The sequence below is a fragment of the Aspergillus costaricaensis genome, assembly GCF_003184835.1.
Source record: "Aspergillus costaricaensis CBS 115574 unplaced genomic scaffold BO79scaffold_13, whole genome shotgun sequence".
NCBI lineage: Eukaryota > Fungi > Ascomycota > Eurotiomycetes > Eurotiales > Aspergillaceae > Aspergillus > Aspergillus costaricensis.
The window spans coordinates 90,080-113,618 of NW_020291813.1; the positions used below are offsets into that span (position 1 = coordinate 90,080).

At 48.3% G+C, this 23,539-nt stretch overlaps 10 protein-coding genes across 10 annotated transcripts; 5 read left to right on the forward strand and 5 right to left on the reverse strand.

Annotated features, from left to right (window-relative positions):
• Nucleotides 1–537: 537 nt before the first annotated feature.
• BO79DRAFT_263880 (uncharacterized protein) lies at nucleotides 538–3,165 on the reverse strand (the record flags this gene model as incomplete). Its single annotated transcript, XM_025686724.1, has 4 exons — nucleotides 2,511–3,165; nucleotides 1,606–2,461; nucleotides 735–1,379; nucleotides 538–682 (listed from the first exon to the last, which is right to left on the reverse strand). The coding sequence occupies exons 1-4, from the start codon at nucleotides 3,139–3,141 to the stop codon at nucleotides 538–540; spliced, it is 2,277 nt and encodes a 758-aa protein (XP_025540275.1). The 5' UTR covers nucleotides 3,142–3,165.
• A 694-nt stretch (nucleotides 3,166–3,859) lies between these two features.
• BO79DRAFT_227650 (uncharacterized protein) lies at nucleotides 3,860–5,619 on the forward strand (the record flags this gene model as incomplete). Its single annotated transcript, XM_025683891.1, has 4 exons — nucleotides 3,860–4,935; nucleotides 5,113–5,136; nucleotides 5,262–5,439; nucleotides 5,473–5,619. The coding sequence occupies 4 exons, from the start codon at nucleotides 3,860–3,862 to the stop codon at nucleotides 5,617–5,619; spliced, it is 1,425 nt and encodes a 474-aa protein (XP_025540276.1).
• Nucleotides 5,620–7,447: 1,828 nt separating this feature from the next.
• On the forward strand, nucleotides 7,448–8,102 carry arp1 (scytalone dehydratase arp1; the record flags this gene model as incomplete). The annotated part of the gene is made up of 2 exons (XM_025686725.1): nucleotides 7,448–7,577; nucleotides 7,662–8,102. The coding sequence occupies exons 1-2, from the start codon at nucleotides 7,479–7,481 to the stop codon at nucleotides 8,100–8,102; spliced, it is 540 nt and encodes a 179-aa protein (XP_025540277.1). The 5' UTR covers nucleotides 7,448–7,478.
• Nucleotides 8,103–8,508: 406 nt separating this feature from the next.
• On the reverse strand, nucleotides 8,509–10,084 carry BO79DRAFT_263885 (fungal specific transcription factor domain-containing protein; the record flags this gene model as incomplete). The annotated part of the gene is made up of 2 exons (XM_025686726.1): nucleotides 8,509–9,552; nucleotides 9,614–10,084. Coding segments are annotated over 2 exons (1,515 nt in total), but the record flags the coding sequence as incomplete, so codon positions are not given.
• A 602-nt stretch (nucleotides 10,085–10,686) lies between these two features.
• BO79DRAFT_227652 (cytochrome P450) lies at nucleotides 10,687–12,437 on the reverse strand (the record flags this gene model as incomplete). The annotated part of the gene is made up of 3 exons (XM_025683892.1): nucleotides 10,687–11,357; nucleotides 11,410–12,243; nucleotides 12,305–12,437. The coding sequence occupies 3 exons, from the start codon at nucleotides 12,435–12,437 to the stop codon at nucleotides 10,687–10,689; spliced, it is 1,638 nt and encodes a 545-aa protein (XP_025540279.1).
• Nucleotides 12,438–13,527: 1,090 nt separating this feature from the next.
• Nucleotides 13,528–13,722, forward strand: BO79DRAFT_100864 (cytochrome b5-like heme/steroid binding domain-containing protein; the record flags this gene model as incomplete). Its single annotated transcript, XM_025677862.1, has 1 exon — nucleotides 13,528–13,722. A coding segment is annotated over one exon (195 nt), but the record flags the coding sequence as incomplete, so codon positions are not given.
• A 973-nt stretch (nucleotides 13,723–14,695) lies between these two features.
• On the forward strand, nucleotides 14,696–16,134 carry BO79DRAFT_254187 (monocarboxylate transporter 4; the record flags this gene model as incomplete). The annotated part of the gene is made up of 3 exons (XM_025686047.1): nucleotides 14,696–15,264; nucleotides 15,343–15,660; nucleotides 15,717–16,134. The coding sequence occupies 3 exons, from the start codon at nucleotides 14,696–14,698 to the stop codon at nucleotides 16,132–16,134; spliced, it is 1,305 nt and encodes a 434-aa protein (XP_025540281.1).
• Nucleotides 16,135–16,762: 628 nt separating this feature from the next.
• On the reverse strand, nucleotides 16,763–17,671 carry BO79DRAFT_263886 (putative nucleoside-diphosphate-sugar epimerases; the record flags this gene model as incomplete). Its single annotated transcript, XM_025686727.1, has 3 exons — nucleotides 17,326–17,671; nucleotides 17,184–17,267; nucleotides 16,763–17,117 (listed from the first exon to the last, which is right to left on the reverse strand). The coding sequence occupies exons 1-3, from the start codon at nucleotides 17,583–17,585 to the stop codon at nucleotides 16,763–16,765; spliced, it is 699 nt and encodes a 232-aa protein (XP_025540282.1). The 5' UTR covers nucleotides 17,586–17,671.
• Nucleotides 17,672–18,980: 1,309 nt separating this feature from the next.
• BO79DRAFT_227655 (cytochrome P450) lies at nucleotides 18,981–20,527 on the reverse strand (the record flags this gene model as incomplete). The annotated part of the gene is made up of 2 exons (XM_025683893.1): nucleotides 18,981–19,319; nucleotides 19,394–20,527. The coding sequence occupies 2 exons, from the start codon at nucleotides 20,525–20,527 to the stop codon at nucleotides 18,981–18,983; spliced, it is 1,473 nt and encodes a 490-aa protein (XP_025540283.1).
• A 1,944-nt stretch (nucleotides 20,528–22,471) lies between these two features.
• BO79DRAFT_216916 (uncharacterized protein) lies at nucleotides 22,472–23,173 on the forward strand (the record flags this gene model as incomplete). Its single annotated transcript, XM_025683340.1, has 1 exon — nucleotides 22,472–23,173. The coding sequence occupies one exon, from the start codon at nucleotides 22,472–22,474 to the stop codon at nucleotides 23,171–23,173; it is 702 nt and encodes a 233-aa protein (XP_025540284.1).
• Between the last annotated feature and the right edge of the window lie 366 nt (nucleotides 23,174–23,539).

The window sequence follows — 23,539 nt, forward strand, 5'->3', positions numbered from 1 at the left end:
GCAAATAAATTTGTGGTGCTATGACTTTGTAGGTTCCTAGAGAGAGCATTGCATCCAGTGGCTTGGGGATTGAGATGGAGATCTTGTTCTATTGCACATGTCTATGGGATGGTGGGGAAGGCTTTTGATATCTTGATCCTTCCATTCAGGTATGGGCGTACTCCGTATTAATCCCTTCCTGGCGTGATGATATCTTACTGCCTATTTAGCAGTGGGATAATGAGCCTCGACAGGCTTTTTCAAAGCTCTGTTGAAGCTTGGTGCATGTGTGCGATCCAGGGAGAGGTTTGGGTTTCAGTGCTTTGTAGCGCTGGAATGAAGGCACCCAGTGCCTGTCTCGGTTGGTCTTGGGAAAGACCAGGGACATGATGACGTCCAGATGGTTGCATAGATGACTGGACCGCGCATGACTGTGTCAGTTAATCAAATTGACACGCGGCTTTGTTGTCGATCAGGCCACCCATAGTGGATCTCCGAAGGTGTGATAGATATGCTGCTAATGGCGGGAGAGCGTAAACTCATTTCGGCTGAGCAGTCTTACTGAAACACGAGGTAGCGTTTGCCTTTTTTCACTTGTCCTTGTCCACCCATGACCAGCCGACCGACGTTCTCAGTCTCCACTGCATCGATATCTTCCCCTATGATTCCGTCCGTACGGTCCAGAATCGCAGTATCTTCCGTCCTAAAGCCACTCATGTTAGTCGCGGAATCCCACTAATCAGAAAGTAACTCACTTTGCGTTCCCAAGCAGCGGCATCTGAGCTCTCACATCCTTCCGCTCCGCAAGTTGCACTCCGATTCTTAGCATCGCAAATGCATCAAAGGACTCCGTCCACGTGGGATGCAATCCCGCGTAGAAGGCCATGATCACCAATCCGACAAGATGCAGGCCAATGATGGTCGACAGAAATGCGATTGCCCATGGTTGTATCGCGAAGATCTCGACAGAGGTTCCGTCATCCTTGAAGAGGATTCGGCGGTAGGCCTGCTCAGTTGAGGCGCGGCCCAGGTTAGCCTTGTTGGCAAAGAAGGCGCCCTGGGTAAAGACAGATGTTGTCTGGGGATTGTCGTAGTTTGCAAAGAGCTGACCAAGCCAGGCAGCCAGGTCGTTGAAGTATGTGGAGTTGGTGTCTGATGCACAGGGCTTGAGAGTAGCGTATCGCCAGGAGGTAGTATCTTCAGTGTTAGTGTTCGAGAGGTAAGTGAACGGAATAGGCTCGGAGCACTCGTCCAATGACAAGGAAGTGATGTTCGGTAAAGTCGGTGTCGAGTTAGCACGATTGGCGAAGAACGTGGACGGGCCGAAGAGGGCCTTGGTGGCTGTGAGCAAAGGCCCAAGAGCTGGTGAGCTGACAGGCGTGGGGTCGGGATAACCATATCTAAGCCATGTGAGCAGATTATCACAGCAAACTGGGAAGCGCTACTGCCACACCAGTCAGTCTTTCTCCACACTAGGCCTCGCTTAGGCAACACCTTGCCACTTGTAGAGAACAACCTTGTCTTCAAAAGTAGGAGGTAGGGTATGGCATAAACAAGCCTGGTATGGAGGCAGCCTGGCTGGTGTCGCGGTAGCGCCTCTCGTAAGCAATAAAAGTGAGTTCTTACCCTAGAACATGTGAGTTATCTAAGGCTCGCACATCCATACTCTCCTCCTGGTCAACGATGAAATTCTCTGGATCAAAACTAGTTGCAAGATCGAACGTCTCCAACAAGGGACCCGTTTGGTAGTTGTTCATGTAGTTAGGAAGCATGAAGTACCCCGCGGTCGTATTCGCACGAATGCGCTGTGTCCAGCTGGCTATCCGAGATCCGTTGGTGAGGAAGCTCATGGCGACTGAATCGAAGTGAATGTATGCTTCTTCGGCAATGTCCTGGCGGTTCCGAGTGAGGTTCCATGGAAAAATCTGCGAGTCTCCCAGCGCGCACACCTTTACCTCCATCGTGCCATCTGCGGAGATCGGGACTCTATAGGAAGCATCCAGACCGGACAGGTTCGCAAGCGTCGACGCGGAGAAAGACCCTGGTCCACCGCAGCTATCGGGATAGCTCTGTTCCGATACCTCTTCTGAGGCGACGGACGTATTGAACCGAAAGGCATGATCGCTTATTATTCCCGTTGTGACCGAGTTGACGGGGATGGAGACAAATGAACTGTTACCGCGGAGAGGATAGAACTGCGTAGCAATTCCGCCTTGGTTCGAGTTACTCACGCAGGAATATGCCCAGCTCATAGATGAATTGCAGACTGAATCGGGTGTCCGCCAGATATTTGGCTGAGAGTCGTACTGAGTAGCGTAGTTGATCAATGACCTCGTATCCCCAACCGTCTCGATGGACTTCACTTGAGACAATCCGGTGATGTCGGCGTCAGAAACCAGCGGCATGACCTTGGAGGGTAAACTCTCGACCAATATGGTCACCTCTGACACGAGCAACTGCTGCAGCGGCCAATTTAGACCACCTAAATGATTTGATCAGCAGAGCCTACACATCACCCTCACATGCCATACCTAAAGCGCAAACAAGGAATGAATAATATAGGAGCGGACTGCCTAGTCGCCGCCGACCTCCAGCAGAAAACAGGCGGGCAAGGATGAAGGGATTCCACCATCCTCGATCAGCTACCGCTAGCAATTTCCGGAGGCTGAATGCCCGTTTATTCCCAGCGGCCTGGCCATACACTATGGCGGCACGGGCGGCAATGAATGAAGAGAACGGGATGGTCAGCACCGCCATGACTGAGTTAACGACCCGGGCGGCCAATCTCCAGCGGCGTGTAGCAGCGATGACGGCTGCGGTGAGAGTTACTTTTGTCGCTTCTCTCTGGCTGCAGGAAAATGTCGCAGTCGCGTCAGAGTCGGTGACACCCAGGACCGTCTGGGACGCGCAGGTTAGCTGTCGCGCGCTTTCCCATGTTGGCGTTGAATGGTGGTAGAGGAGAGGACGGTGGGTAAGGATGCACGTCACGGTCCATGAGAAGATGAGGAGGGAACAGTAAATTAAGACAATGGGGATTAGATGCTTCAAGCTGCGGGATAAGGAACGAGACGTTCTGTGCGAATAATCGGCTGACTTGTCGTCATCGTTTAGTGTATGAAATGGAATATATTCCCCTCGTAGAGCAGTGTCACCCGACCCCATTTTGTAAAGTGACTGGCAGAGTCAACTACATAGGAGAAAAAAGTGAGATGGGGGATGAGCATGCAGGGTCTGTCTATTCTTATTTACCAAGGGCCACCATGCTCACTGCCAGATCGAGTCTGGTGCATTGGAGCATAAACTTTGCCCAGGATGCGCGGTTGAGCCTCGCTCAGCCGGGTGGGTCACTCAGGGTCGGCTTGGCGAGGCTGTGGCTTAGCATATCTTAGCCTGACACCCTCGGAATTGCCGACGGATGTGACAAGTAGCGAGAACAGGCTGGAAGTGGAAAGGCCATTTGGTGATATCTCCGCTTCCTATCTATCACTGCTAAACACCATAATAACCTTCCACCATGAGTAGATACACCTATGACGCATGCCTCTTCGCTTGCTATCTTTCTCACCTATCGCTGTCTGTGGAGTAGCGAATATTATTTCAGTACTAGCGTACCCTCAGGATATCAACGGAACATATTGTATGTTGGGATCATACCCCTCGGGTAGGCGACCACAAGGAAACAGCTTAATTTGTGCATATGTGTCTCCAAGTGATAATTCCGGATATAGAAATCTGGCGCGGTTTCGAAATTGCGAGCCCTAGGCTACATACCACGTGCAGGGACCATGAATTGTGTTTCCGCCTACGTAGATCCAGGAACTGTCACACCCACACATTGCCCAGTCTCACCTTCTTCATACTTCCACACTTCGCCTTCAAGATGCCCATAATAGACTGGATCTCTCGTCTGTTCCCACGATACTCACGCGAAAAGCGGCTTTCCAACCTGGAACTGCTACCTCGCGAACTATTACTCCACATCGGTAACCTCCTGACAACCGCTGACATTATCTGCCTCAGCCTATGCAGCCGAACACTTAATATTTTCGCAACAAGCTTTTACGACTTCAAGCTACCCCAAGACAAGTCCTTAACACTTTTAGTCCTCACAAGACTGACCCGAGACCTCCCAAAAATGTTCTGCTGCCACTACTGCGCCAAGTTGCATCGTATCACTGACGTCCTCCATCCCGCACGCTCCATGGGTTTCCGTCATCGGTGCCCGGACCTGGGAGTTTGGCACAGAAAATGTCCACAACCGTCGATTAGATGGCTGTTATCTGTCCACTGTATGACCACCCTTTATGACTTCCGTCACTGCCACCTGGTGGCTGTCCTACAAAATTACCATTCCGGCGGCCGATGCGGGATCAACGCGGAGTCCTTGGCTTTCACCGAGGTGGTTGATTACCCTCAACAACCAGCAAGAACGACTTTATTATCAGTGGAAGGACGCGTCTGTACACCGGCTGGAGCTCGCCAAAGACCATCGCTAGTCCTGCAAATACAACAGTGGGTTCTCATCCATGATCTACAGGTCTTCTCCGACAGGGGTCTTGACGTTGCTCTTTCAGTACTCCACAACTGGTTTATTTGCAACTGGTTGAGAGTGGGCCACGGGAGTATTCAGGATAAGATTCGACCTGCAAATCGGCAACGAAACCTTTGCTGGAAGGAGGCACCACTCACAGAGATTATGCGATGCTCGCATTGTGGTGTGGAGTTTCAGATCGTCCTCCGAGCCTGTGGGGAGGATGGGACAGCAGTGACAATTACTAAATGGTTAGACCTTGGAGCCGGGACAGATATTGAAGATCCGAAATGGAAAAAGGCTACTTTTACTAACACGATAGAATCTATATACGATCGTGTCGAAGCTACGGCGAGCACAGGGGAGGTCCGTCGACTATTCCGTGAAAGCTCTGATCAAGAGAGTGACCCTACGCCGCGAAACAGGTCATACTTGATAGGAAGACGATACCGTTGGACAATGTGGTGCTACTCGCAATCTATGTACTATCTATTCCATCGCTAGCTCTAAATCTATGTTAGCCAAGTACCCAGGCTAAATCGCTTTGTCATGTTAGAAGACTCAATGCTCCTTTTCTAATCTCGTCTCTGGTCCCATGAAAGATCCCCAAGTTGGGAAAGAACTTCGTTCCTGCCCAGAATGGAAACCACCCACAGCGAAGACCATCGACCATCTTCCTGAAGCCTTCCAGGTTCTTCTTAGCTTTCCTCTTCTTTCTTCACGGAACTCAATTGTTAACGTTCTAAGCTAGTACTTCTGTACGTGTCCAAGCTTTCAACATCATGGGTTCTGCAGATATCATCTCTATATTGGGAACGCTGGGTACTTGGGTTGGGGCGTTTCGTCCTGACCTAGAAATCCTAGTGCGTTACATTGTTCGGCAATTCACCCCCACTTCACACTCGTCCCAAGAGCGCATCGTCGAGGCCGTCGAGTCTATTGACAACGATTAACGCTCCGAGCTGGATCTTTGCCGGGAGTTGTTGCTCCTGCAACAGCAGGAGATCAGTGGCTTGAACGCACACCTTGACGATGTGTGTCGGTTGTTGGAGGCGATGCGTACCGACCTCAGCGAGCTGAAGGCCAGACAGTTTCCCACCAGGACGTAAGGGCCTGGTATCTGTTCCATACCTATGAAGACAACGAAAGACGAAACGTGAACAGAAAAAGTAAATCCCCGGGAGGGGTTGCAATCGGGACATGGACTTGAAGCTCCCTCGTGGATATTCACCTTCAAGTTCAATCCAACGATCGTACATCTATATAGAATCTCAGATGTATCTAGACTGCCTCATGGCTTACCAAGATTGTATGTAAACACACCGTCTAGATGAAAATAAATTCTATGATTGTGTGTGGAAATCTGCCGTCCTTTGACTGACTGAGGATTTCAAGGCCCGACCGAATACGCCCGTGAGTTCTTTGGCTCGAGAAGTTGTGACGACTATGGTGTAAAAAGTGTACATTTGACAGGAGGCCGTGAGCATAGCCTTCAAGGCATCCTGCTGCTTGTGCACATCCCACTAAACTCTACCTTAGCCCTCTTATCTTCATCTCCTTCCGCAGCATCCTGGATCACCCAATCCCCATTGTGTCTCCACAAGTACCCGCATGCACCTGCGATGCGTGTTCGGCGCGGCGAAGTCAACGCCGTGTTTCCGGTGTAGTATCTATGATTGAGGATATCCGTGAAGTTGTCTTGTGAGGTGGAGAGGCTGAATAGGGTAGGTAGGAGGAATGAGACGATATCCGCTAACCAGAATATCAGTATGCAAGTGAGTGATGTGGATATACCACGTACCTAAGTTCCCATCTGCAGCAGTAAAATGCAGTAGACTTGAGCTACTTTCACCCTCCTTATACGTTCTGATTTGGATTGCAGCACCGTGTTGCTAGGGGGTGGAAAGTTGGTTTGTGCGGATGAGGAGTCGCTAAGACGGTCGGTATAGAATGGGTTGTTGACCGTATCGAGGTGGTGTGGGTTGACTAAGGGTGTCAGCTCCGCTATCACCAGATAAGCTTCAGATAAGGTTACAGGGGTCGCCACATATATCTATTAGAGGTATGTATCCTCATAATAGATAAAACGGCATGCAATCGTACCGGATTAGGCGAGTGTTATTTGTCGACTTCTTCGACGCCAACCACGTATTCCTCGCTTAGTGAAGCAACATCTTAAATTAGACTAATGTACTATATCGTCTCTAAACTGGTACTTACTCAGGTCCCATCAGTTCACATCCTCATATGGGGTATTAACTAATGTCGTATAGTACGGAGCTCGAGAGGTACAGGGTGAGTATTGTTGTACATACATGGCCTAAATTTATGGAAGTGGTGGGAACAAGAGGCTGTTTGTTCTCTCCCTGTGTTTTTGCTTTTTCTTTCTACTCTCTTTCCTTTCCTTTCTTTTGCTTTATATCTTGTCTAAGGTATTTGATTTATAGGAAAAGTTCTCTTCTGAGAATGCAGACGCAGACGATCGATATGGATGATACAAGTGGCTTCCGGACAAAAGAACGCTAGTGATCGGTCCTCCTCCATCCACCGATGTAGCCGGATCGAGCCGTGCGCTATACCCCACATACTACGACGGGGAGCTTATTGTTGCTAGCGCTATGTACTTGAACTAACAATGCCATTCTATCATTATAAATATGCGCCGACTAGTTAACGCGGGCTAAACTGATATAGACTCACTAAGCCACTGGGTAGGAAGACATTATAATCTATAAATGCATAAAACGCAGGGATACCCGATACCGATGATAATAGAACTGGAATATGCAGATTAACGGAAGGGAGAGCTCAGCTGCAAGCCCCGCCTCTTTCCCCCTCAATGCCCGACGTGGACAACATCGGCTCATTCTTATGCGAATAAAAGCCTCCCTCATGCCACCTTAGTAAAATTAGAATTCCATAATTCTGCAATTTCCACGGTCAAGCTCATCTGATTCCAATCGAGAAAATGACATTCGAAATATACATCCCCTCCTCCCTTACCTTCCAGGACTACATCGCCGTCTGCCAATGTGCGCGCACATTCGCTGATGGGTACGATCGGAAGGTGAACAACGATATTCATAAAGCCTTCATCCTAATAATCGCAATAGCATAGTAATAACTGTAAACTAATATCCATCAAACCCAGGACAAAACCCGCCTCCGCGCCGCCCTCGCCCCCTCCGTGATAGTCGACTACAACAAAGTCCTCCCCCACGTCACCCGCGAGACCTACGAAGCAGACCACTTCGTCGAGACATGGCTGAACCCTACAAACCTTGGGAACAAGGCTCTGGCGACGCAGCATCTCCTCGGAGCACCGTACTTCAAGTTCGCATCGGAGGAAAAGATCGTCGTACAATGGCAGCAGCTAGCAAGCCATGGGCGGTGGGTTGACGGTCAGGAAGAGACGCACCCGGTTAAGCGCAAGATCGACGAGACTTCAGATGGGAGAAGCTGGATGCAGCAGACTTATGTCAAGGTGGATGGGCAGTGGCGGATTCAGGTGCTTGAGCCGGAGGTTTTGTACCACACGGGGAATTTTCAGAGGATTAGACGGCCAGATGAGAAGGGTGAGGGGAAGGTTTAGGTTTGAGGTGGAGGGTGTTGGGGTCTGGGATGGTCGTGGTCGTGGTCGCTGTTATGGCGATGTGCTGTGTTATTGAGTCGGGGTGATAGAGTATACAGCTCGCTGGAATGTATAGCTCACTTATTTTCTACTGGTTAAGCTACTTGATCTCTTTGACGACGCTGTATGTGACTGATACTGTCGGAGGGATCAGACATTGTCGGGTTGTGGGGATCTCGGGATGTGGGCTGTCGGATACACTTTGCACAAGAAACCCTAACGGTTACTTTGTACCCTGAAGAAGGCTATAGTTGCGAAAGTGGACTTTGTCTCGATAATGATACAAAGTTATTCTCAATCCCTTTTAAGAAATTGCAGAAAAGAATCTGTGTGGTTAACAACAGATTATGTTGAGAATTTGCCAATGCTAAACGTCCCAAGTTCTATGGAACCCCTGAGCCAGGAATGTGTCACACGATCTAATAGCCCACATCGCATACCAATCCTCTGAGTTGGTGCAGCCCCCTGAATGCTGCGTATAGACTTCACGAGCAAGGTTCAACGAGAGAAAACAATAGCTCGGTAGAAATTCGATCGCTTGTGTCTCCGCCAGGCCGGCCCACGTCTGCACGATTTCGGCAGCCACCTGGCGGGCACGACGGACGAGACTTTCAGAATATGTCGGTGTCCGTGCCATCTTGCCATTGTAGAGGGCCAGTAGATATGTCAGATATAGTATGTATAGTGCGCCACGATGGACACACAGCGTAAACTCTTTAGATTGTCGTGAATGCTCGATCAAGGTCCATTGAGCTGAGTAGCGAACAGAGGCAGGTAGGTTTTCCAGCCACCGTTTGAGTCTGGCTTCGACGCTCGTGACTAGTGCTGGGTCGAGGTGCTGCATTTTCCATAGCAGAATAGCTGGCTTCATACCATCGTCTAGTGCATCACGCGTTCGACGGTCCAGATCGACTGTGTAGAGAAGGCGGTACATGCAGCGGATAAGTTTCGACCGTTCGATGAGGATACCACATAGCTTGGCGTGGTATGGTGGCTCTGAAATGCTCTCGCTTGCTGGGCCTTCGCTTGTTGGACAAAAGGTAGCGTTGATTATGGCTCGATCAAATACTGAAAACACGTCGGGAACAAACTGACAATTGAGACTAGGTGGTCGTTTTATTTGGAATGGAGCATCCAGAGCCAGGGAGATTGTGAGATCAGCGGTGTATAAAGACCATACTAGTCGCTCACGCAGCGAAGATGAGATCGTGCAAAGGTACTCTGTGTTTTGGTTAACTGGCTCATCTGTTGGATCCAGTAGACCTGCACCGATCGCGACAGAGAGAGCATGGCGAATCCAATATCGGGATTCTGAAAGACTTGCTTCGGAAAGGTTTTCCCGAATACTCAGCAAGATGAGTGCTTGGGTCATGACAATCGGATTGCGCTCGACCGAGAGATTGTATAACATCTGCGCTGGTCAATGATGTTACTTGAGAGGAGAAGTTCTGGGGATGCATGCATGCACTCACTCTCGCCCTTTCGCGTATAACCCTCCCAATAGTATCTCGGCTTGGGTGACCCGCTGCCTGTAGTTCCAGGGGATCCACGTATGAGCTCCCCGCATAGAGGACGGCTTGGTACAGAAGTGGGTGAGGGAATTGACAGTCGTCATTTTCGAGCAGCCTTTGAAAGACATTTGGTATCTCTAGAACAGGGACTAGGGGATGTACCCATCGCAGATATGACTGCAGAAGAAGGCCGCGTAAATCCTCGCTTGGGAGTAGTAGTGCCCCACTGGACTGAAGCTCTTCTCGATCCTTAAAGGCGATGGAAGTGAAAGCGCAGGCTTGGAACTCGCGACACGAGAGAGATTGAAGCATTTCAAATCCTATACCCATAGGAAAAGCCGGCGTGGGGTCCAGATTCAATGGTGAGGAAATGGGCGCGAAACCCGCCGTGCTCTGATGTTTATTTCTCTGAGTTGAGTTGGTGCGGTGGCATCATTTATACTTGCAGTAGGGAGAAATGGAAATCCACAAGACGGGGAATAGCGCAACCACCTTATCTTTGCCACGTCGCAGGATTTAGTGCTTACTGTAAGCGTCTAATGCTCAGTATATTCTTACAAACTGGACCCCTGGTGTGGTGGATCATTCCTGGTCTTCGATGCTGATGCCTAGGAAACCCTGGGAATTAGAGCCGCGGGATGAGCCGCGGGATGTGTTTCGGACGGACAGCAGGCTAAATTGCCCCATCAATCAGATGCTCCGGATAGATACAATTCCCGCTAAGACAAACGCCTATAATCTTCTTCGATTATGATCCACAGTCTCATCGGCCCAATGAAATCGCCTCTCGGCCCTAAAAATGTGGCTATGATAGCACTATTTGCTGCAACCTCATATTAGATTCTTATTGCACCATACAGATCACGATCATGACATACTTGGCTATCATACATCTCCGTCCTTGGAGGTATAACAAGACAGAAAGCATGACGTGAAACAAATGGTACGACATTAATCATTGCTTGTATTTGTAAGTAAAAATTAAGAGACATGTAGTGAATGAAGAGAACCCCCTAGGCGTGCTAGCCCGGGACTCAATCGTGCGACCTTCTCCGGGCGCGCACATAGAGATTGCTTGGCTTGACGGTTTGGAACGTGGAATCATATTCGATCGGATCATTGCCTCCTCTAAAGAATTCATACCGGTACACGAGCATGGCGATGAAGACTTTCACCTCGCGAGCAACGAAGTTTGTCGCCACGCACATGCGAGGTCCCATCGCAAATGGGATATAGGCTCCGCGGTGTCGATTCTTGACTCTCTCGGTATCCCATCTATCTGTGGAAAATTGAGTCGGATTGTCCCATATGGCCGGATTGTTGTGAAGATGATGGATTTCTGAGATAATCACGCTGTCTTTGGGAACTCGATACCCTCCGGGAAGGATAACATCTTTGCGTGCCGTTCTAGCGGGTTGGAAAGATGTAGTATGACGTCGCTGGGTTTCCTTGACGAACTTATCCAGATAGGATAGGTTTCCTATAAATTCGCCAGTCATTTCTGAAGTCTCTGTCATGTTACTGTCGATTAACTCTTGCAAGAGCTTTTCCTGGACCCCTGGATACGTCACCAGACCGTAGATCAGCCAGGAAAGTAGAGAACTCGTCGTTACAAATCCTGCCGTCAGTGCCACAATGAGCGCTGGGTTTCGGCTTTCATCGCTCAACTTGTTGCCTTTGCTATCTCTAGCACGGACAAGGTAGTCTGTGGGAGCTGATTAGACAGATAGTATGCAGTTCTTGTAAAGCTTTAATACCTGCTAAACTCTGAGTTTTCAAGCCTGCCTCCTGGATGGAGACATGCCCTTCCCCAATGGGAGCCTTCTTGACAGACTCCCCGACCAGAGACCCCACTAAGTGCCATGTATCTCGCAGCCGTTTTGGATCACCGAAAGGTAACCATGTATACCAATCTCCCCATGACGTGACTTTCTTGTTCAACCCTAAAAGCTTGACAATAGCCTTAGGGATATCATGAATGGGAGAATCGACTCTTTCAAAGTGCCTGAAATCAGCCCCAATGATAAGCTCCCCCACAAGCTGCGACGATAGTTTCAGCATGAAGCTGTACGCATTCCATGCTTGGTTCGCCTGATCGAGCTCGTCGAAAATCGGAAAGGAATGCCGTACAACCTCTTCCATGCGTGGAGTATAGGCTGCGATTGCTTTAGGACTAAATGCGGGTACAATGAACTTATGTCCCTCTTTCCATTCCTTGGTGGCCGTATTGGTGAGAAAGATTCCTGCGTGCGCGCTTTTTACCCCGTATAAAGGATGCGCGTGATTGATGTCTTTAGTGAAGAACTCAGTTTCGGCGAACGCATGGGCAGTTAGGACTGGGTCATTAGTGTGGTAAACTACCCGACCCATGACTGTTGTCTGGAAGATCGGCCCGTAAAGTTCGAAAAGACGTTGATGATTGCCAATATGGTCGGGGTATACCTCACAGTGACTCCCGAGTAGAGGAAGCCCCTTGGGTCCCGGAACATCATGGACTGTTTCGCCATCCACTAATATACCTATTGGCTGATTTACTGCGAGAATGTCTTCCGTGGAGCTGAGGTCCTCCCCATCAAGATGAAACGATATCCCTTGAGAAAGCTTGATTAGTGACATCAATTACTGTCTTGGGGGGCCGTGTCATTTGCATACCCTTTGGCTCTATAATTGCGAATTGGGATGCGACCTTCTTCCGTATGGCATGTATGTCAAGCTTGCTTCCCACTTCGATCATGCATACAGCCGAATCGTATTGTCCGCGGAGATAGAATTGCTTTTCTGCCATTGCGTGGTTGTCAAAGACTGGGGATTCAGGGAGTCCAGCAATCGATGATTTGAACTGTCATCAAATACTATTCGTCGCAGCCATTCTGTATATATGTGTGCAATATCGGTCAATTCCCGATGATGCTCCATTGCTTATCTTGACCCGGAGCGGATTATGAGAACACGAGAATTGTCTGGCAGAATCGGCTAAAGTGGCGGCATTCATTTCTTTCAGATTAGTGTGAGGCCATGTCGATTCCTATGATAAGCGAAAGATGAGTGTGTTGGACTTTAGACTCAGGAATGTACGGTCGAATCGTAGCTGACATGTGGAGGGCGAAGGATCAGGTCGCACAATCTGACCTTCCTTAGCGGATGACGCCAAGCCGCGACATTTTCAGCTTAATAAAAGAAATAAAGTCCTTTGACCCTAGCACTTACTGTTAAGGGGCGTCAGACTAATAAGGATCTGAAATCAAATATACCAGTTCGGCTTTCGGCTCTAACCATGTCTGAAATCTGACGGAGTGTAATCACCACCCTATGAAAGTTTCGAACATAGCTAGGCTCGACAGGCTCTATAACAATAGGTTATTGGTGAGCGGTTGAGTAACTCTCTGAAGAAGTCACGGGGAATTGTCATATAAAGCCCTTGGGCTTGCATGGAAGGGACGCCCGTGACCTTTAGTGAGCGGGGCGAAGGATCCTTGCTAGCTTCAGCTACTGCATGCAAGCTGGCACCATGAGCTTTGTTATATTTACTCGGTTCACATATACGGCAGTTGTGCTACATCATACAGATCAAGTATGGTGTAGACTAGAGAGGGGATGAGGGGCAAATAGGACCAGAACATATCATACTGTTCTCTCGTCCCTCGCATTGTATAACGTCTACAATCAGCCAACCTGCGATATACGACAGGCATTTCATATCTACCAGATTCAACATGCGATCCTATTCCTCCGCCGAAGTAAAGGAGCAGGGTGCAGCAAGACCACTCATTATCATACATGGAAAAGGTAAGCGTAAACATGTGTCTTCATTCCCGCATTCCACAAGAACCTTGCGAGCAAATCGAATACTAATATAATCAATATGCAAATATGCAGTCTACGATGTGAGCAGCTACTTGGATGAGCATCCCGGAGGAAAAGACCTTTTGCTGGATGTAATTGGCACCGATGCGACAGAGCACTTTGTTCAGGCGGGGCATTCCGACGAGGCACAAGATACACTCTCTAGTCTCGCTGTTGGCAGAGTCAAAGATTACCAACACAAAAATGCTCAAGAGACAAAGAGTGCTCTATTTCAAATTGACAACAATGCCGCAGCAACGCAGGTATCGTCGCGCCTTGCAATGGCCGTACCTAGTACGGCCTTCTTGGCCTTGTGCCTGCGGCTTGTGATTCGTCATGCCAATATTGGCAGTACTTGGATTCAATTCCCACAAGTTGGGATATCGCTCTTTACTCTCAATGTGCCGTCTACATTGTTGCTTTCCTCCGTTATTGCTTTGATGGTTTCTCTTGGGGCCTTTATCTACTGTGTGTCGAAAGTAATTTATGTCGAATTTGGGTATGGGAAATATCCAGAAGTGATCCCCTCGAGTCGGAGGTTCTAGCCGGGAATGATGCATGAGAGTTGACTGGCATTGGGCGACAGATAGACAACTAGGCAATGAATTTAAGCATTTTAAAACGCTTTGTTTCGGTCTTGGATCTTCGTACAGATTCCTTAAGCATGTAAATACGGGAGGACTTGGCAGCTCGCTGGATAGGCTGGAGTAAGAAATCGATTGTATCCTTAGATAGATAATAAGCATTCAATAATTCTTGTGGTGACCGGCCATTTGCACCCGAGGATGATCTCAAGAGCTTCGACTAGTGGATGCGGTGATCTGTCAAGTGGAGACGGTGTTGACGGGAGACGGTCTGAGCACTTGCCGATCCACTTGCCGGTCCGCCGGCCGATCCTCAGATCGGAGGCCCTGATTATCAAGCAGTGATCGGTAACCGGGCACCTGCTTTACTAGGCGGCTCTAAATCAGGTCACGCATACATTCGATATTTCACTAACTATGCACTTTCCGTCAGCGGTGACGCTGTCTGCTCCTAAAATTAGGGATTCTAGATACTTTTTAATCGCGTAATATGTGTGCTCTTCTTCCTCTAGACCTCTCCAGTTTATCAGACTGGCGGCTGCAACAACTACAGTAAATTTACTTCGGTCTTTTCCTCCTCTTGCAACCCTGGGAATCTCCCTTCTTCAATTTCGAAATGGAAAAAGGCCCTGATGAGGAAGATCGTGGCCGCGGACCAACAATTCTCGGGCCCCAGCCGGTTGACTCCCCGTTGTCCGATGTATCCCCAGCCCCTCTGGCATATACCTATCCGGAAGGAGGACGCAGAGCTTGGTTAGCAGTTGCGGGTGCCTGGTGTTGCAACTTTTGTTCCTTTGGCTGGACTAGCAGCATTGGCGTTTTCCAAGCCTATTATTCAGAGCACCAGCTCTCCTCATATTCATCCTCTGCGGTGTCTTGGATCCCTTCAGCTAATCTTTTTATGTTGATTGTCCTCGCTCCTGTGTTTGGAAAGATATTTGACAACTATGGGCCCCGTTACGCTGTGATATTAGGTGCCTGCGCTCACATTCTAGGCCTGGTGTTTCTAAGCCTGAGCACGGAATATTACCAAATGTTCCTCTCACAGAGTATTCTATCCGGAATTGGTGCCTGCTCACTATTTTATTCTGGAATGAACGCAGTTAGTACCTACTTCAAACGAAGAAAGGCTCTCGCTATTGGTATTGTGGCTAGCGGCTCATCGCTGGGCGGCGTCATCCTACCGTATGTTCTTCTTGCTACACGGACCGGAAATTCATCACTTATTGAGAGTTGCCAAACGCTAATACTGGTATTCTGCAGAATCATGTTCGACTACCTGATAGCCGACGGACTGAGTTTCGGTTGGACAATTCGTGCTATCGCATTGACGTTTCTTATCCTCCTCCTGTTTGCTAGCCTCTCCACTACCTCGAATCTCAAGCATCAGCCGACGCCAGTGTCTTTGCGGTCCTTCGTGCGCCCGTTTAGGGAGGTCAAATTCGTCCTGTTGGCATTAGCTGCCTACTTCACTTTCTGGGGTGTATTCATTCCCATCAACTACATCGTCGTCTATGCGGAGAGTCTGGGGATGTCATTGGTCTTCTCAAATTACCAGCTTATCGCACTAAATGCCGCGAGGTATATAACGAATCCCCCTTTGGCTTGTAAACGGAAACGCTAATAACAGTGAACAGCGTTCTGGCTCGTGTCGGATGTGGTTTCATCGGAGACCGATATGGCTGCTTCAACACGATCATCGTCAACGTCGCAATTGTCATTGTTTCAATATTCGTGCTTTGGTTTATTGATACCCCTGGAACGACTATGGCATTCAGTATCGTATTTGGATGGGGATCTGGCTCTTTTATCTCTTTACTTCCTGCCTGTATTGCGAAGATTTCAGACATCCGGGAAATCGGTGTCCGAGTGGGCATGATCTACTTCGTCTCGGCCTTTGCCTGTCTAACAGGTAACCCGATTGGTGGTGCTTTGATTCAGGGAACCGACTATCGGTGGATGCAAGTCTTTGCGGTACTCGTGATCTTCGTGGGCATTGCATTCTTTGTTGCTCTACGAATGGCATTGAGTCGCACGTTGATGAAGGTTGTGTGATCAATCATGATTTGGTACTATTTGGAGGAATGGGATCGGAATCGCTACACGGAACGGCAGGCAAATTGGGGGAGAAAGGGGTTTATAGACAGTATAGGCGGCCGAATGTGCCAGGGAGTAGGCATATCTATGTAATCTAATACATGATGACAGATTGACAGTAATGTACCGAGCTCACCAGTAGACCCTCAATCTCCGGCTATAAAGCAACTTTGTCGTCCGGAGAAATATATGTGAATCGCAGATCATCGGTACTTCTAGCGCTGGTTCAATGGACCCACTTACTAGCAACAATAAAGACAACTTGCCCAGGAACTTAGTTTTTGAAATTAGGTCACACTATAACGCCGTGGAGATAGTAATCTTCAATTTGTTTCTTCTGATTATAACTACTATTATTTAAGACTGATTTACTTAGTTATTCTATGTTATTTATAAAGATTAAAGAATAGCCTTTCTAACAATATTTGAATAGATTATCAATATTCTTAGATAGTTGAACCAAGCGTATTTTCAGGCCTCGAATTTTCTTGTAGGTCTCTTTAAGCCCAAATAATCAAGCAACGGCAGTTGAGTTTCTAATATACTTATCATACATGGAGGATCAAAAGAACTAGTCATTTCGTGATCATAGTCCTGATAACCGTCGTAAACCAATATTCTGTACTACCCAGCCACTGCCCCGTTTGGATACTCCCGTGCCCTCGAGTTTCCCGTCTACCTTGCCCATAGCCATATCCGTTAGGAATTTGCCTAGATGCTCGGTTGGACAGTGCATCCCGGTAAAAATATGCCGTATCGGAGGCCCTGCCAAAGCGATTCCAATCCTTGCACCAAGTCCACTGACTGCATGGTTAGGAACATACGATTGAATGGTACCATGCGCTGCCGCGTCAACAAAGCCTGGTCTCACGCTATCGACACGAAGTAGTGGGTTCGTGGTGGACAGGTCACTGAGCAGTTTCTCAGTCTCGCCCTTTACTCTCGCAAATAGCGGAGAAAAAAGCCCAGGAGACTATGTAGCTCCTTCGCCGGAGACATAGATGAACCGAAATGGTGGCTTCGAGGACTTGAGGGTGGAAAAGGCTTTCGCCGCAGAGAGGGCATAGTCCTTGGTAATCTTGACATACTGACTGCTAGGCTATTAAGATCTGATAATGTTTCGGTTGATTAGGTTGATCAAATACATACCTCTCTGTGACAGTTGTTGTGCTCGTTCCTAAAGCCCAGACGCATCCATCTGCGTCTTTCAACTTCTGGAGTAACTCTGGCTCATAATGTTGGAAATTTTCATGAATTAAGACTTGGATTCGCGGATCTTTTACATCCTCCGCCATTGGCACAGGCCTGCGACTAAGGATAGTGATTTTGGCAACCTCCGCACTTCTTAGCATGGCATCGAGAACTGATGAGCCCACCAAGCCCGTTGCACCAGTAAGAATAAGGTGCATATTGTAGACAATGAATGGGCTATGTTCTTCGGGTAAATTAAATCCGCTGACAATGGCCGTGGACACGTAATGAGGATAAAACTCGAGACCGGCGGGGAAAGAAGTAGGAAAATACAGGAGTATTGAGCGTTATACAGACAAAAACTTAAACCAAGAATGGAGACCCCGTTCCATTTCCGTACATTATTTGCTGGAAATCACCCACACGAAATGGGATAGGTGCAAGTGGATGACAGGTTGTAAGGTCTTAAGCTCGGGATTGACGAGACCCGGTTCCGGCGTCAAGTTGGATCAGACCGTGTACGCAGGTCACCTTCATCACATTATTTTCATATATTTACTGTAATATTCAAGACTTTAAAAAAATTTAGGACCATATTCTATACCTCAAATAGTAAAGTATCTGTATAGCTAGCATCTAACTACACCAGCTCACTCAGGTATAAGAATATGAATTGAATTGAATTGAATTGAAATTGGACCTACTTGCTCTATTCTTCCCGCAAACTCGATTGGCCTGCAAACTTGTAGATCGAAAACGCTAATTCATTATCCAGCCCACACAACCTAGGATGCAGGGTAGACCCTCCTTTTAGATTTAAGATGTGTCTTTATGATTTTGGAAGGATCTGTCTTAAATCCGGGTTCGACTGAACCTGTTTGCCATCCGGTATCCCGACGTCCTGAGTACCGACACCGAGATTAATGGACACAAAATCCGTAATCTTCTCGTTAGAGACAAGTAATTCTGTATACGAAGGCAAATGTTCATCTCTATCATCACTAATAGTACCAATTGATCAGTATTATCAAGCGAATCCGCTTCTTTCGCATCATACCCCAGATTCCCTAACCTATCATGACTACCAGAACCACCTAATCCCCAAGAAGAGTCATCCTAGGTCTAATGACCCTAGGCCCCAACGCTACCCACAGCGCGCGCATCACCTCACTCGGTAAATTCTAGTCCTGCCTCGACCTCTCCCAGCGCAGAGGGTATTATGAACTCGACACTACCCGCCTATATGACGTCGGTCGCCAGAAAGCATAAACACACGAAGCGAAATGGAAAGAACACGGCCTCTAAATGGCTTTGGAATGGCACCCTGTCGGACCTGGCATGCACCGTCCTAAAGTCCTAGGGGCCAAATTAGATGAGTCGCTGAAGGAGCTAGGAACAGACTGCCTTGACATCTCTACCTTCACGGGCCGGATCGCAGTACACTATACGCAGAAACGCCCCAAGCTGCAGATAAGCTGTACCGCACGGGTAAGCTCAGCAACTCGGGCTTAGCAATTTTTAGTTTGTGCGGAGCCGTCAATACAGTAAGTGAGATAGATCATTGAATAAGGACTATAGATGAATTCCAGACCCAGACAGTGTCCTCCCATATTCTAATTCCTCAAGGACAACTTGCACATCAGCGCAGGCTTCTCCCACAAAGTGAAAGTCTTCTGATTCGACCATTGGCGACTATCCTCGCAAAGCTCCAGATCAAAGTTCCACAACAGACGAGTAATAATGACTCGCATTTCCGCAAAAGCCAGATTCCTTCCGATGCAGTTCCTCGGCCCAGTAGAGAATGGTTGGAGCACTTCTCTGTTATCAGAGAAGAATGGTGAAGATGGGTCTGTTTTGGCTTCTGGTAGCCACCGCTCGGGAAGATAACATTCAGGTGCATGAAAGTTACTGGCTGACTTGTAAGCAGCGAGCGGATGCACGTAGACTCTGGTCTATATGCGAGAAGATATTAGTATTCCGTATTCATTGTGGATGTGTCCTTTCAAGGTTATCCTAGTTTACTCACGCCAGAAAGGATTTCATAGCCCGAGATGAGTGTCGGCTCGATAGTCATGCGGGTGAGCCCAGTCGGAACCGGAGGATACATGCGAAACGCTTCATCGATGCAGGCTTGCAAATAAGGAAGCTTCGCAGCCACGAGGCTGGCGGTAATATCGGTCTCGGACTTCATGGTGGAACGAACTTCGGTGGTCACTTTTTCAAGCGCGTCGGGGGTCTTTAGCAGCCAGTATGTGATGCCGCAAAGCAGTGTGGCAGTTGTCTCACTGCCAGCAATGATAAGCACATTCGCATTGGCCACGATCTCTTCGTGAGTTAGGCCATCTATTGTGTCGTGATCTCGCAACATGGAATCCATAAAGTCTCCGCGGTCATACTTCGATGCATTGTCGAGTCTCTTCTGGACAGTTATTCTAGTGTGTGCCTGTTGGCGCTTTCGTGCATTCAGGAGTGATTTTGGCATAACGAGAGCTAGCAACTTGAAGATTGTGGGGTATGCATCCCTTAACTTGATGAACGGTAAGAGCTTAATAAACTGGAAGACCGTTGCAACCCAATAGTGATACTGAGAGCTTTCAAGACCGCCAAAGGGTTCTCCGAAAGCCAGATCACCAATAATGTCGAAGGTGGTCAGATTGTACCACTTGACCATATCAGCTGGGAGCTGTGACTCTGCGATACCCCTTAACCTGGTAATTAATTTGTCGACGTAGCTATTTATGAGAGGCTCCTGGGCCTGTAAGCCCTTGGAGGAAAAGGCGTGTGATAGCGCTTTGCGGAAGCGACTGTGGTCTGCTGTGTTGGAGCTAATTATGTCCTTCGGGTTGGCCGCGGAGCTGGTTACTTTGGGTAGTTCACGGTGGCCATGTCCGTAGATCTTGTTCCACGCTTCTGTGGTGATGAAAGAGACTTCGTTGTGGGTGACGCGTACCACAGGGCCATACTCTTCATGAAAGCGATGTATGTCAGCATCTAATCGCCCTCGGACTGCTGAAACGTGTCGGAAGAGTGGTAGGATGATCCATGATTTAGGTCCAGGAATGTGTCGCAAGGGATGGAGATATAGAGTGTGTATTATGCTAAGTAGCGAGTAAAGGAGATATATGCAAGGGGCGATAGCTAGTGTAAGAGGGTCCAACATGATGCTGGTGGTGGTGTAGTCAACGATTGATGATCAGGTTCGATACTGAGGTGTAAGATAGGTTCCTACGATATTTATATAAGTCCCCATTCCCCGCATCATGCCGGTGGACTCAGCCTCAAACCTAGCTACCGACTGCAGATAAGCAGTTGACCAGTTAACTTATAGAGAGGATAAGCGACGCTGAATCAGCGCAACACATTTAACCAACTACCCGTCAACTGCGACCAACCGGAGATGGACACACGGCAGCCTCAGAAATTAGGTTGAAGGTGTCAGACGAGCTAGATAAACAACTCAGTCGGACAGCTCACAGAGGAGCTCATTCAGTACCAAGATTTCTCTAACCACAGGCACGAAATTCGAACTCGCCGAGTGGGATGACGAAGGAAGACATGCATCTAGGGAAAGATACCGACAGCGCTTACGCATCAGCCCGATGGACCCATTTATTTATCCGAGCAGACCTACCATACTAGCTACAGGAGATGGAGATCACAGACCACATCCCAATCAGGCGCGAACAACGATCCCGTTTTTCGTAAGCACTAGTGAGGCTTCTACGCATGAAGCACCGGGGAATATTCGGGCACCCCCCATTCAACCGCAAGACGCGGAATGCCTCGCAGTTGGTTGGTTAGCATATAACTACAGCAAATGGCGCGTGTTTCCGAGTCCCGCGACGTTTACGTGTCTCGCAAGCTTCCAGCACCCAACTATGGCTCAACTGCAGCATGGCCATCCCGTCGGTCTTGATTTTATTCCCTGGCCGCAGCTGCGTTCGCATCCAGGTCAGAGCTGGCACAAATATGATTATATGAAATTGACACGTTATTTGAGCTGCTGCATGAAAGTGCGGTAGCCTTTGGGGGGGGAATCTTGCGCGTGATGAGCGTGATGACTTGCAAATCTGTCAGGGATTTCTTAGGTTTTCACCAAGGAAACTGGATGGGGTTTGACATCAGAGTTCATGGCAAAGTATCCGGAGCTACTGGAGGGCATGGATGTTGAAGCTGTGCGGTTCCAAATTGCGGTGGGACAGCCGTGCTGATCACCGCCCCTTGGGGTATAAGATGCAGAGACAACTCATAAGGACGCCTGTCAGGCCATAATAATACCCATTCATCGAGTCGCCAACATGATCTCTGGCATAATAGGAATGTGATCCTTTCAATATATAACGTTCCCCGTAGCCCATACCACGGCATGTTGGATATATTTATCGCCTCCAACATCTCTGCTATGACTGTGAACGAAAAGCTACTGGAACAGACTTGGCTCTCGAATAAGCCTAATACTACCTGAACTATCTGTGAAAGCTTAGGGTATAGTACGACCGCTACCGGTTAGTAATCAACAATGGGGTTTGCCATACTGGAGTACGGGCGATGATAGAATTCGGAAAACTTTTCCGTTCCGCCACATGGCTACACGCGCAAAGAATGAGTATCATCCCGTCAATTTTTCAGGTTTATGATTTTCCTCTAAATTATCTCGTCTACCTAATAGAATCATCCATATTTAGAAGCATTCTAGAAAATTTCTCGATTTGTGAGTCATTACTGATGTCATTAGCGTCTGTCGGGCAAACATGATCATCGCCCTAACGATCTCAGCTACGCCCCGTGGCTGGGGATTTCTATATCTGAAACATCTTGCTTTATGCCACTTCCAGTGGTTTCCCGATGTATTTATTACCTCATTCGCTGTCATTTTATATTTCAATTGACTGCTTGGTTCTCATCTTCCTCTTTCATTGAAAATTGTCTTCCAATGTTGACATATTGCCGTCACGGATCCTCCGCTTGTCCTTAATCCTCATGAACTCCACCGCCAAGGTTAGCCAGATCAATACCCGCACCTTCTCCACACACCGGAAATATCACCCCCAATACCCAGCGACCCCAAGTCAACGTTGTATATCCAACCCCTGAACCAGTAACAATGGGAGGCCTCCAATTCCCACCCGGTATCGACGCAGACGATATGATCGGGGTCGGAAAAAGCGGAATAGCAGCGCTAGACCCCAAAACAAAGCACGTCATAAAATTCCCATACAACACAGACGAGGGAGGGGCTGAATGCGCTCACGAGAAGGAAATATATGAGCGCTTAGAGCGCTCACCACTCCCGAGACCATCATCCCTTCTAAAGTACTACGGCTCTACAGAGCACGGAATCCTCCTGGAATACGCAAAGCACGGTACGTTGCGGAAATACTCATACGGTTTCGATTACGGGATCCCACCCCCTATGATTCTCCGCTTTGCGAAGCAAGCAGCGGAGGCATTGCAGTTCATTCATGACAATGGGATAGTTCATGGTGATGTTGATTGTGTGAGCTTTTATGTGGACGAGTTACTGGATGTGAAGGTCGGTGATTTCACTCGTTCAACCGACGCCACGCCACAGGCTGTGAAGCGGGATATTTTGGATTTCGGCTCGGCTATTTATTATCTGGCAACCAGCCAGTATCCTTATCCGGGAATGACAGACAAGCAAATTGAGGAGCGATTTCAGAGGAAGGAGTTTCCGGATCTTACGGATGTGCAGTTGAAGGGAATTATTCATCCGTGCTGGGCGGGTCATTATGCGAGCTTTGAGGACGTTTTGGGGGATGTGAAGGAGCATATTCGGCTTCTTTGAGGGTAGTGGCCGGTATGCTAAGGTGCGATCTCACTCTCATCATGTATGCACGAATATACATGAATTACTGTGAGGTGGCTTATATCGTGGTTTAGCTCACAGAAAGCAAACAATGGGGGAAGATATAGATCGAGATACAAGAGAAATATCTGTATGCGACTATTGAGAAATATTCTAGGTTTCTGAATAGAAAGCACTGTCATTGATAGGTGTCCTAGTACGTGACACAGCCCGAAGCCACTGCAATTCTTAATTCCATCAACAGGCCTAAATTTAGGTATTAGTTCCGATCAGAGCTTGCATGAGCCAACGTCCTTGATGGGACATGCATAGAAGGCTGCAATCTGCATGCGGGTTATCCCAAAG